Source organism: Sturnus vulgaris, chromosome 1 (genome assembly GCF_052056855.1).
Source record: "Sturnus vulgaris isolate bStuVul1 chromosome 1, bStuVul1.hap1, whole genome shotgun sequence".
NCBI lineage: Eukaryota > Metazoa > Chordata > Aves > Passeriformes > Sturnidae > Sturnus > Sturnus vulgaris.
Window position 1 is genome coordinate 61558593 of NC_142243.1, and position 12039 is coordinate 61570631.

At 42.0% G+C, this 12039-nt stretch overlaps 1 protein-coding gene across 6 annotated transcripts in view; it reads right to left on the minus strand.

The window, feature by feature from the left end:
• Positions 1-7103, minus strand: part of NFX1 (nuclear transcription factor, X-box binding 1) — an 85637-nt gene extending 78534 nt beyond the window's left edge. For 5 of the 6 annotated variants that reach the window (XR_015804839.1, XM_088168031.1, XM_088168026.1 and 2 more), the window contains exon 1: positions 6999-7103. Coding sequence is in view for 5 of the 6 variants with exons in the window: in XM_088168031.1 (XP_088024157.1) it covers positions 6999-7023 (25 nt within the window). In the remaining variant the exon portion in view is untranslated. Of the gene's footprint in view, positions 1-710; positions 736-6998 lie in introns of those variants that run through there. The other variant, XM_088168020.1, reaches the window with a different exon arrangement.
• Positions 7104-12039: the final 4936 nt, after the last annotated feature.

Consider the following 12039-nt stretch of genomic DNA (forward strand, 5'->3'; position numbering starts at 1 on the left):
TTCCAGAAGGGTGGTCAATACCCCATGTCTGCCAGTGTCCAAGAGGCAATTGGGACAGCACTCTTAATATGCTTCAACTTTTGGTCAGCCCTGAAGTGGTCAGATCTGGATTCAACGACCATTGTTGGTGCCCTCCAGTTGAACTATTTTATCATTAGGACTGCAAACCCTAGTAGGTACCAACATGAGGTTTATACATATGAAAGAATCTGGACTGCAAGCATCTTCCCTAGAAACATCTATTTTTCTCAGCATATATATCCTGTGCAAAGAACTGTAAATGTAAAGTTGTCCATTTTATTTTCGACAGCTATGCTTCCTTTCAGCTTCTCCAGTGTTTTGCCAGTTTCTTTTCTACCACCGACAAAGAGCAGTGCAATTGTAAACTATGGTTCTTTTACACTATCTTAACAGCAGTCATTCAGTATAGACTACTTAAGTTTCACACATTTTTATTTGAAAATAGAATGCAATCCTATAATTACATGCAAACCTTATTTGAAACAATCCATTTTATTAGCTGTTTTAAGTTTTCTTTTGGATACTCTAAAATCTAAAGTCTGATGTATAGCTAAAGCTTAATAAAAACAGCTTTTGCAAAACCCACACAGCTTGCCTCTAAAAAGCATATTCTATTTTTAAATACCACTGTTTCTTTGGTTATGAGATGTGGTATGTACAATGAATGAAGGAATTACAGTCAGACTAACCTTTGGGCATGGCCTCTAAGAAGTCTAATCAGGATTTGAAATGTAACTCTGGAAGTAACACTCTGAAAGCACTTTTCAAATAATCTATTAAGTCTGCAGAAAAAATGAGAAACTGGGATTCAGATATTTAAAAGCACCTCCAAAATATGAATAATTCATTAGAACTTTTTACATCAATAAGATTCCTATTTTTGCTGTCAGCTTCTACATAATGAAGAAAATTCCAGAGTGGCAAATTCTACTAAAACTGGTTTCTGTCTGCCAAGACAAGAAACTGCAAAATAAATGTACAAGTGTAATAATAAGTAGCTAACACTGGCTGAAATTGTCTCTGACATGTTTACACACACATACACAAAAATTCCAAGTAAAAGGGATGCCTCAAAGCTAAAGTCCAGCCTGTATTTCTATAAAATAAACACAGAATATCGTAGTACCTTTAGAAAAAAAGTCTATATTGTCTCACCTCTCTGCCTGAGAACATAATGGAACAAATCCTCCTAGCAGTTATGCTAAGGCACATGGAGGTAATTTGGGACAGCCAGCACAGCTTCACCAAGAACAAGTCCCACTCAACCAACCTAGTGGCTTTCTAGGATGGAATGACTACACAAGTGGACAAGGGAAGGGCTGCAGATATAATTTATCTGGACTTCTGTGAAGACTTTGATATGGTCTCCCCCAACATCCTCCTCTCACAATGAGAGAGATGGGTGGACCATTAGGCAGATAAGAATTTGGCTGGAAAGTACATCTAGAGAGTAGTGGTGAACGGCTCAGAGTCCTGATGGACATCAGTGACAACTATCCCAGACAAGCGGTCTGTATTGCAGCCACTGCAATTGTTTATTATCTTCATTTATTATATAATCAAAGAGATACACTGTACCCTCAGCAAATACGTAGATGCCACCAAGCTGAGTGGTGCAACTGAAGGATGGGATGCCATCCTGAAGGACATGGACAAGCTCAAGAAGTGGGCCCACACGAATCTCATGAAGTTTAACAAGACCAAGGACAAAGTGCTGCACTTGGGTCAGGGCAACATCCAGTATCAACAAAAGCTGGGGGATGAACATATCAAGAACAGCTCTGCTGAGAAGGACTTGGTGAATGAGAGGCAGACATGACCTGACAACATGTGCTCATAGCCCAAAATATCAACTGCATCCTGGGCTGCACCAAAAGAAGTGTGGCCAGCAGGTCAGATGAGTTGGTTCATCCTCTCTACTCTTCTCTGAGTACTCCACACCTGGAGTGCTGCATCCAGCTGTGGGGTCCCCAGCACATGAAAGACATCAACCTGTTGAACTGAAGCAAGTGTGGAGGAGGCCACCAAGATGGCTAGAAGGATGGGGCATATCTCCTGTGAGGAAAGGCTAAGAGAATTGGATTTGTTCAGCCTAGAGAAGAGGCTCCAAGGTGACCTAACTGTGACTTTGCAGTACCTGAAGAGAGCCGACAAGAAAAACGGACAGAAACTTTTTACAAATGCATGTAGTGACAGGACAAGGGGATCTGGCTTTAAACTGGAAGAGGACATATTTAGGTTAGATATAAAGAAGAAAATCTTTACTGTGAAGTGGTAAGGCACTGGAACAGGTTGCCCAAAGCAGTGGTCCCATACCTGGGCTGCACCAGATGGGGCTCTGAACAAGCAGGTCTAGTGGAAGGTGTCCCTGCCCGTTACAGGGGTTGAAACTAGATGACTTAAGGTCCCTTCTAGCCCAAGCCAACCTATGATTCTATCATTTTAACATCCCTAGGAATTTTGGTTTGAATTAGAAGGAAGCATATGAAAGCCATATGGTTTCATGCCTATTCTGCCATAACATTAAACCCCTTCAGCATTTACTGTTGACAGAGCCAGAATGCCCCAGCAAAGAGGTAGCCCTTGTGAACTATCTTTCAGAAAAATAATTTGATAAGAACACATTTAAAAATACGAAGCAAATTAATAAATACTCATTTTAATAAGTACAAGCTCATCTTCAAAAACAGAGTTTATACTTGGGAACAGTACAGCAAATAGCTTAGGTACTTGTTTTGTGAATATATTAAGGACGACATTTGAAGGTGCCACTCAAAGACATTATGCCTAAGTGATGTATTTCAGAACAGTTTCAGTTCCAGGAAGCTACATTCAATTAGATTTTAAAGAAACATTAAATAATGTACTTTAATTAGTATGAAGTTAATAATTAAAAACAAATACAAGAGAAAAAATATATTATTTAATTAGAAAAACTTAATCAGAAAAAAATATAACACAGTCCACAGAACAGTCCCTTAGGCACCAGAGTTAGTACTTTATTCTTAAATTAACTCAGCTTTATCTCCTGGACAGGAAGAACTGATTTCCTTCTGAAGTTTCCTATCAATACAAAACTGGAATGAAACAAACAATACTGATTATTACCATTCTTTCTGAACGGACTTCAGATATCTTTTAACTGACTGCTTTTAATGAGATACCTATAAATTCAACCAAAAATAGTGTTTTGCACTGTGTGCAAAAATAGTTTTTTCACCAGTTTCTGTGTGTTTGGCTCCACAGTGCAAAAAGGGTATAAAAATATCAGGTGTCTAAAGGAGGACAACAAAGATGGTAAAAGGACTAAATGACATGAGGAGCAGCTGAAAATACTTTGTTGAGCTCGGAGACTGAGGAGTGACCTTACTGCTGCCTACAGTTTTCTTATGAGAGGAAGTGGAGAGGCAGTGATTTCCCCTCCCCAGTGGCCAGTGACAGGACATGAAGGAAAGCTTAAAGCTTGGTCACAGAGAGGTCAGATTGGATAGTATCAGGAAAAACTTTAATTAAAGGGTGGTCAACTACTGGAAAAAGCTTTATAGGAAAGTGGTCATGACACCAAGCTTTTCAGTATTCAAAATCTGTTTTAATAATGTGCTTAGCTATCTGATATAATTTTTAGATTGCCCTGTGTGAGGTCAAGCATTTGACACAATGGCTCTTGTGAGACCCCTTCCACTCAGAATATTCCATTAATAGATGTTCTACTTATATACTGCCTCTCACCTTTATGACAAAGCTAATTTCAGGATGAATGTCTTCAGTTTTAAAGCAATTCAAATAACCTATTCTTTCACCTAAAGATAGATGACAGTAGAAAGTGCACACAACAATCTATTTGTGTCAGCATTACATATATCCAGACAAGAGATGATTCAGTCAGCTGCACACAAAGCACAAGTTATATGGAAGACACTTCCTGCAGCTCTTAAATGCCTGTATTAAACAGTACAACAACAATCCAAAAAAAGAAAAAACCCACAAACAAACAAAACTAAATACACAAACAAACAAAAACGAAATGGTGCATTATGGAAATTTGAGGCTTTCCCCATAGCACTGGAAGCTTTAAACCACTCTACCAAGTTTATATTTTCTGTCTTCTCTGATCACTTTATACATTCACCTACAGCATCTTATCACTTTCAAGATGACACAGATTTACAGAATGTTGAATTTCTTCCTAAATAGAAGTTACGTTGTTTCACGCTTAACAACTCAACCAGTGCAACCCATTTCCAGGCAAAACAATCTGCATGCCCAAAACTCATTGTTTATTTCAACTGTATTACCTCATGTCATAAAAGATATGCTCCCTTCCTACAACTCTTGCCAGAAATTATTACAGAATAACATGCAAAAGCACAAAAAAAATCTAAACCATAGAATTACAGAATGGCTCATTTTGAGACTTCTATAGATGATCTAGTCCAAAAATCCTGCCCAAAAAGGGTCAGTTGCCCGTAACTGTGACCAGCTGGATTTGAGTATCTCCATGGGCAGAGAGGCCACGACCTCTCTGAACAACGTGTTCCAGGTGTTATTACCATTCTCACAGTAAGGCTTTTCCACGTGTTCAGCTGGAATTTTTTATGTGTTTAAGACTAAACATACTCAGTTCTCTCTACCTCTCCTCATGTGAGGGATGCTCCAATTCCTTAATCATTTTCATGGCTCTGCTGGACTCAGTCTCCTATATATATTGGTGCACAGTGTTATTACTTATTTATGCTATCATCCAGTTTCATGTCCAATTCAGTGCATCCACACTTTAAATGGAACTTTAAAATTTTAGCCAGACCATTTCAAGATGACACTGGAGATAATTAAAAAGTAGGATTTTGTCATAAGTAGTTTCATCATCCTAACAAAAGGACCTATTACAGAATGGATTTTGCATACGGAAAATAAACATATTTTAGGTTTTCACTTTCCTCTTCCCACTTACAGTGGGCTACCCAATTCTTTATAGCAATTCCCTGATTATCTTCAGCTTAATGATGCATTGTACTAGGTCTAACATGCAGCTGTCAACAGCAATTATAGCAACTGATGGGAAAAAACTCCATTAACGGCTATTAAATACAATACACTTGTCCCTTCTAGGTGCACAGGAAGCAAAACTAGAAAGATGCATCAATGTGAACAATTATTATACAATTGCCTTGCTGCTCTTTTTTATCTTTGTCTAATCATTTCCTGGGTCTCAATAATTCTTCACTATTGACAAAATATCCTGGATGGGCAGCACATCTGCTGTGACCCAAACTGTCACTCTTCGACCCCCTGTTCTACTCTGAGAGCAGAAACAACTTTGAATTTTAAGCTTTCAAAATCAGACACTTGCTCTGTCCATGAAGTTGCAGTGCAAGACCCAGATTCCATTCTAATACTGCACATGTATAACTCAAAACTTAACTGTGAGATTTTTCTTGAGAGCACAGAAATTACCACAAAAAATGAACCAACTCCAGAACTTAATCCCAAGTAACAATATCTGTTATTTTAAGTATTACAAGGCAAGTGTAGAAATGGTGCCCTGTCCAGACTAATCTACTGTCTTACAGTAAAGCAATTTTTAGCCCACTATACCTAAGACTCTTTATTCTAATACATATATATTAAAGATTTCACAGCCAGAGTTGACCTGCAGCCTGAGAGCATGAAAGATAAACAGACAAGAAGAAATTTGACTGCACCAGCTTTACTGAAGCTATGTCTGTGTTCTCTGTACCATGTCCCCCACCATTTTCACTCCCAACAAAGCAGCTTGGACCCATTCTCATACCACCAGAAATGAATTTAAATAACTTCTCCATCATGATAGCCAGGCTTCCAAGAACAGAGGATGCTATTAAGGACATTGGCTGTTGATAATCTTAATCTGAATTAGCATCAGGATGCTGCAGAAGTAGAGAATGATACTTTCTTCTTCACCCAAAACACAAATGTCCAGGATTCTCCCTGACAGAAATCCAACAACTCTATGAACAATGAAATTAGCCAGCTCATAAATTAACCTCAATGTGACATTGATTACCAGAGGTCTACCTGGACTACAACAAAATTAAGCAACATGATGAAAAAACTAAGTATCATTAATTACTCTCAGCAACAGTGTTATTTCTAGATACATACTCGTGACAAAATTACATAAGGGCTCTTCTATTGTTAAGTACCGGGAATACGGACAAATAATAAAATGCAAGGCTGAAATATCGATCTTGAAAGGTTTCCTCCCCACTCCTCAGCAACCACAACCAATAAAACTAAAATTAATCTGAACCTGCATCATACAAGTAAGCAGGGCAAAACAAAAGTGTTTTCTTGCATGTTGCCCTCAGTCCTCGTCCAGGCCGTGTCCTCAAGACGCTCTGCATCCATGAGCCCCAGCCTAGATCCCCCTGAGCCGGCAGCATCTGCTCTAAGCAGGAACCTCCTCCATGTCCAAGACTTCTACTCAGAGATCCCTCTGAGACCCCTCACAAAGCCGCGGTTTTACAGCAGCTCGTGGGCTTGAGACGTTGTCATTGTCACTGCTCTGTGCGGGCAGCCTGAAACCTGGCTTTCAAGGACATGGGTGGGCAGAGAGCAGACAGGTTTTCCCGTAACCAAGCCCTTCTTTATGTATTTCCTCTGGCATTACCAGAGACGTTTGTCACATACCAGGAGCAAGCACGTTACTCCTGGGGCAAAGTTCTTCCCTACCGGGCCCTGCGGCACAGGCGACCCCGGCCATTTTGGGAGCCACAGGCGCCGCCAAGTCGCGGCGGGCAGGGGCGGGGCAGCCGCAACAGGTGGTGCCGCAGCCCGCACTCTTCGACCAGCCAGCGTCCGGCGGCGACCCCCCCGGAGCGACTCTCTCCCCGCTAGCATCGCTGGGGAGCGATGGCTGCTCCTCCCCTTCACCTCGCCCACCCAATCGTGCAGCCCCCTCCTCTGTCCCCCTCCCCCAGCGCGGCAGCCACGCTCACCTGAGCCGGGCCGCGCCTCCGCCATGCCAGCACCAGCCCCGCCGTCCGGCGTCCCAGCCGCCGCGCACGCGCACGGCCCGCGCAGGCGCCCCCACCAATGGAGCCTTACCCGTCCGCGCGCAGGCGCAGCGCAGCGGCGAGCGGGAGAGCGGGGCCGAGCACGAGGCGGGAGGGGAGGGGCGGAGTCGGGGGCGGACGGCGGCGACGGCCCGGGTGCCTGGGCAGGGCTCGGCGGGTCCCTGAGGGCGGCCCCCTGAGCACGGCCCGGGTGCCTGGGCAGGGCTCGGCGGGTCCCTGAGGGCGTCCCCCTGAGTACAGCCCGGGTGGGTAGGGTGCGTTGCGTTGTGTCTCCGGTAGCGCAGCTCCTCCAGTGGCCCGAAAGAGCTGGTAATCGGGAACCTTGTTTGCCATTGCAAAGGAGGAAGAAAGGAAGGATGTCAGCGAGAAATGAATGCTAGCTCTGGCAATAAGCCGACCTGTTTGACAACAGGGTGGGTACAGGGCAGCTGGGCCCTCTGTCTCAATGTATTAAAAAAGGTGCTTTCTCCAGGCACAGAATAGAAAGCAGGGATGTGTTATCAGGCTGTCTTGAAGAGACATAAAAAAACTCCACACAAGGACTCCCATGCTACAGCTGGTGCTGCAGACAAATCTTAGGCTCCAGCTACAAATACTCCGTAGAACTGCATGATTCGTCATACTGCGGGTTTCAGCACCAGTGTTTAACCATTTTATGATTCACACCTTCCTGCAGAGGTTTGCAGTGCCATGGTTACCATACATCTACTGAACAGCTCAGAGGCTTTACAGAGCTGCTGATTGTTACAGAGAAAGTACTGCAGAGAAAGTTCATAGCTCCGTAACATCAGCAACTCTAGAGAACAGCACCTCAGGGCAGGAGCACTGCTGCACACAGCTTGTCTGCATTTTGACCTCCACACCCCACTCACCTAGTGAAATTCTCTGTTTAAAGTTCCACTTGCTGCATAGTGCTACTGTTGATAGTGGGCAGAGTTCATGGCTTTGAAGTGTTTAAAGAACTTGGGGTTATTGCAGACACACTAGCTATTGAAACGCCCCCCAGATTTGCCCATTGCTGCAGAGGAAGCCTGCAAACCAGTATGGCAATGGCCTTATGAAGATGCTACATGATTTGCCATGCATTTTGAGTGTATTTGAAGTCTTTGCTGTACGTAAACATGGTGATTGTCTAAGGCTACAAAGAAAAGTATGTGTCAGTAGCATCCTTTCAGAGATGGTGTATGGTTTTCCTGCTGCTGTCAAGAAAATTGCATTAGTCCTCTAGTTCCCATAGACTTCTCTGTCACCGCTGTAAAGGTGTGACCATAATATTCACATAGAACTACTAAAAAATTTCAACACCGCTTTTCATGAATACCACAGTACTACCACTTCAGTATGCACATTCTTTTTTTATCACCAAGAAACCAGTAATTGCCTGGAAAGCACTAAGGAGATTTTCCTGTATGTTCTGCTGCACATTGCTGATGGTTAGGTCTGTACAGGTTTTCCTTTGTTCCCGCTTTTTATCTAATTAGTAGTGCTTTATTTTCCCCTTTCCTGTCTTAAATATGCATTGGGTCAATTCCAACCATTCCTGATAGCCTAACTTAACTGTCCACCATTTCTCTATAGGCATCTGCTTTTATTTTCTTCTTTGGTTTGGCCAAAATAGCCTTTTTATCTTTTCCTCATAATTTCTTCTTTTCACTTCAGGGATAGTTGAAAGGATCTCCCCACTGTATCACACACCCTCTCTTAGATACTTGTTTATTTTTTTTCTACTTTGTCATGTTTGAATATTTGTCTTCTGATCCTTTTGCCATTTAGCACTCATTTCTATGCTCAGTGGCTGCTTCTTTTCATCTGAACATATGACTGTCAGGATGTAGCAGGGACAGACTGCTCCATGTGGAAGGTAGGGCTGGGAACTAAGAGTCAGCAAATTCAATACCTGAGCAAGAAGAGCAAAGCAGGTTCACCAACAGTCCAGGCAACAGGCCAAGTTGCCATGCAAGCTTGTAGTGACAGGGCAGCTTAAGACAGAAGTCAAGACTGTGGATAAAAGGGAGGTTAGGCACAAGCATACCTGCAACATAGTTGAGGCAGAAAGAAAGAGCAGGTGTTTTAAAGCAGTGAGGGAAAGAACAAGGGGCAGGCACCCTTTGAAGTTGATGTGAGCTCATCCAGACAAACACCCAAGGTGTTGGAGGGAGGGACATGGGGGAGCTGTACTCAAGGTCTTACAGTCATCTCTCCTATACGCAGCAGGGATGACAGTAAACAGCCTTGCTTTTCAAGGGAGAGGGGGAGATGAGGCAGGGAAGCAGAAGGAAGGGAAACACTAGCCTAGGTCTGTGTCAGTGTGCATGCCAAGGAGGACAAATCTCTAATAGAAATGCATTCACTCTTGAGCAATTATCATGGTATAGTCATTTCTAAAATGGTGAGGTCAGTGACTGCTCACAACAGGCCTTGACGTGGAGGCAGCAAGGTCGTCATGTGGAGATTCTGGTGAGGAAGATGAAATGGACTACAGCCAATAAACTACAAGTCTAGATGTTCAGCATGAGTCTCCTGCATACAAACAATGCCCTTCTGTGCAAAGTATTTTCTGGAGTTCCTGATTTTTAAAGAAGCTGTTCCTAGGTATTTCCAAATGCCAATGGGGTTACAATCCCTGGAGCCAGGAGCAGTAGTTTAATACAGTACTGTGTACACCTCCAGAAGGCAAGGGAGGAGTTATAAGGTGCTGCAGTCAATTGCAGCACACAGTGATGCTCTCTCTCTTTTCTTCTTTCCTTCCCTACATAAAGCCTTTATGACAAGCAAAAAAAAATAAAAAACAACAACAACAACAAAAAAAACCAAACAAACCCAATCAAACAAAAAAACAAACAAAAAACAAAACAAAACAAAAATCCTCATCCACCAATATGTGCTTTCATTTTCAAAAGTGCCTGTTGCTGGGGACAGCTTTTTAGAAGCATCCTTCCAAAAGCTAAATTTGGGCATAAAATTGAAAATAGAATCCAAACTTGTGACAGATAAAAAGTAAATCACACCATTAGACAGTCTAAAAGAATTTGAGGAACAACTTGCATAAGGAATAAAATCTAATAATAAATCCCCTTTCAAACATTCAGGCGCTGGCTGTCTGCCTGACAGACTGCAGTACCAGGAAATTTGAAAGAAACTTAAAAGAGCATACAAAGAAAATAACAGAAAATCTAAATTAATTCTTTACATCTGTCTTCACTACAGCAGAGGTGGATGAGATTCCCAAGCCAGCTCTTCTTTTTTATGAGGGGACTCACTAGGGGTTATGTCTTGAAAGATTCCATATGTAACATACAAGTTATGGAACATATAAGCAAAATTAATAATTACAAATCACAAGGACCAGACAGTATATAACCAGCAATTCTAGAAGAATTCAGGAGTGAATACAAACTGTCCTGAAAAACCTCTAGTGCAAAACTGATTTAGTAGCAGAAGACAGGGTTGTGTTACCTACAGCTGACTCTTGAAAGTCATTCCATAAGGAATCTAGAAAAGTACAGTCCTGATGTCCATAGCAGGCAATTTAGCAGAAACTGTAAAATAGATTAGAATTGGTGGTCATATGCATAAATATGTAATAAGAATGAGTCATAAAGGCTTTTGTGAAGGGAAGAACTGCCTTACAATCTCACAGTCCTACTGAAATACTTACTAGTCCCTCATGGCTTAGGGAGATAGATCCTGGAATACTGACCATGGATTTCTGGAAGGAATTTGGAGAGGTCAGTCCTCAAAAGCTCTTAAAAGTTACACTGCCAAGAAATAAATAATTGCCAAGAAAAAAATAACTGAATGAAAGATAGGAAATAAGACAATAGTCCTTGACAATAGTCAATAGTCCTTTTTCACAGGAAAAGAAGGTCATCAATCGAGTCCCACAAGGAAGTGTTTTGGAACCTGATCTGTGCAACATATTTCTCAAGGATCTGGAAATGGCACTGTCAGAGTCTGCTGACAGTGTAGTGTTATTTAGGGAAATATAGACAATGGCAGGATGAAAAGAACTGCAGGCAGAAAAATCATTGAGTATTGGGTATATGGGCAAAAAGATAGAACTTAGGGAAGCTCATTGTAAAGCAGAGTATGTGGGAAGAAACCATCCCATCGTCACATTTAAAAAGAAGAGCTCTAAACTGTCACAAGACAGGTAGTTGAATGAAAACGTCTTATCTATGCTCAGTAATGTGAAAAAAATGCAAATCAAATTATTAAACTTTGCTAAGAAAGGAGTAAAGAATAAGTAGAGATAACACTAAGACAGTGTATAAATTGATAAATATTATACACAAACCTGCCTCCTCCTTCTCCAAGGACAAAGGAATGGGGAAAGGACTTTGAGAGGTGATAAAGAATTAAAGATCATTTAGAGTCCTGGCCAGGAAGCAGTGACAGAGTATATAAAAATATAAAAAGAAAAGAAGTTAAACTGCACTTAAACTACCAAAGAAGTTTGAAGCTGAAAACCATAATGGTAGGGTACTAATAACGTGGTACTAGTAACAGACTGGCCAGTTTGGTTTGAGAAATCTGAGTGTCAGTATAAAGACAGTGGCCCAGATGGGAGTCTCAGACATGACTTTTCAGATGTTGAAATTCTGTACCCACTTCTGATCTCTGAGGTGCATAGCACAAGCTGATCCTGCCTTTGCTCCTGGTGTCCTAGGTGCTAACTGTGTTTTTCCTGCTTATGAAGACAAGTTCTGAAGCCCCCACAGAGCCCTTTTACCCAGACAAATATAGGTGGCCCACAGCAGCTGTTCCTTTCTACACATTGCTAAGATACCAGACCAGTCCCACATGGCTCCAAACAGCTTGCACCTTGGTTTGAAGGCTTCAGCAAACAGCAGCTCTGTGGTCCAAGGAGGAAGAAATAAGCAGGCCTCCTCACAAGCTTAAGTAGGTGATGAAAGCTGTCTGGTTTGTGTTAAGAAAACCCCCCAGTCTTCCCATGTATGAG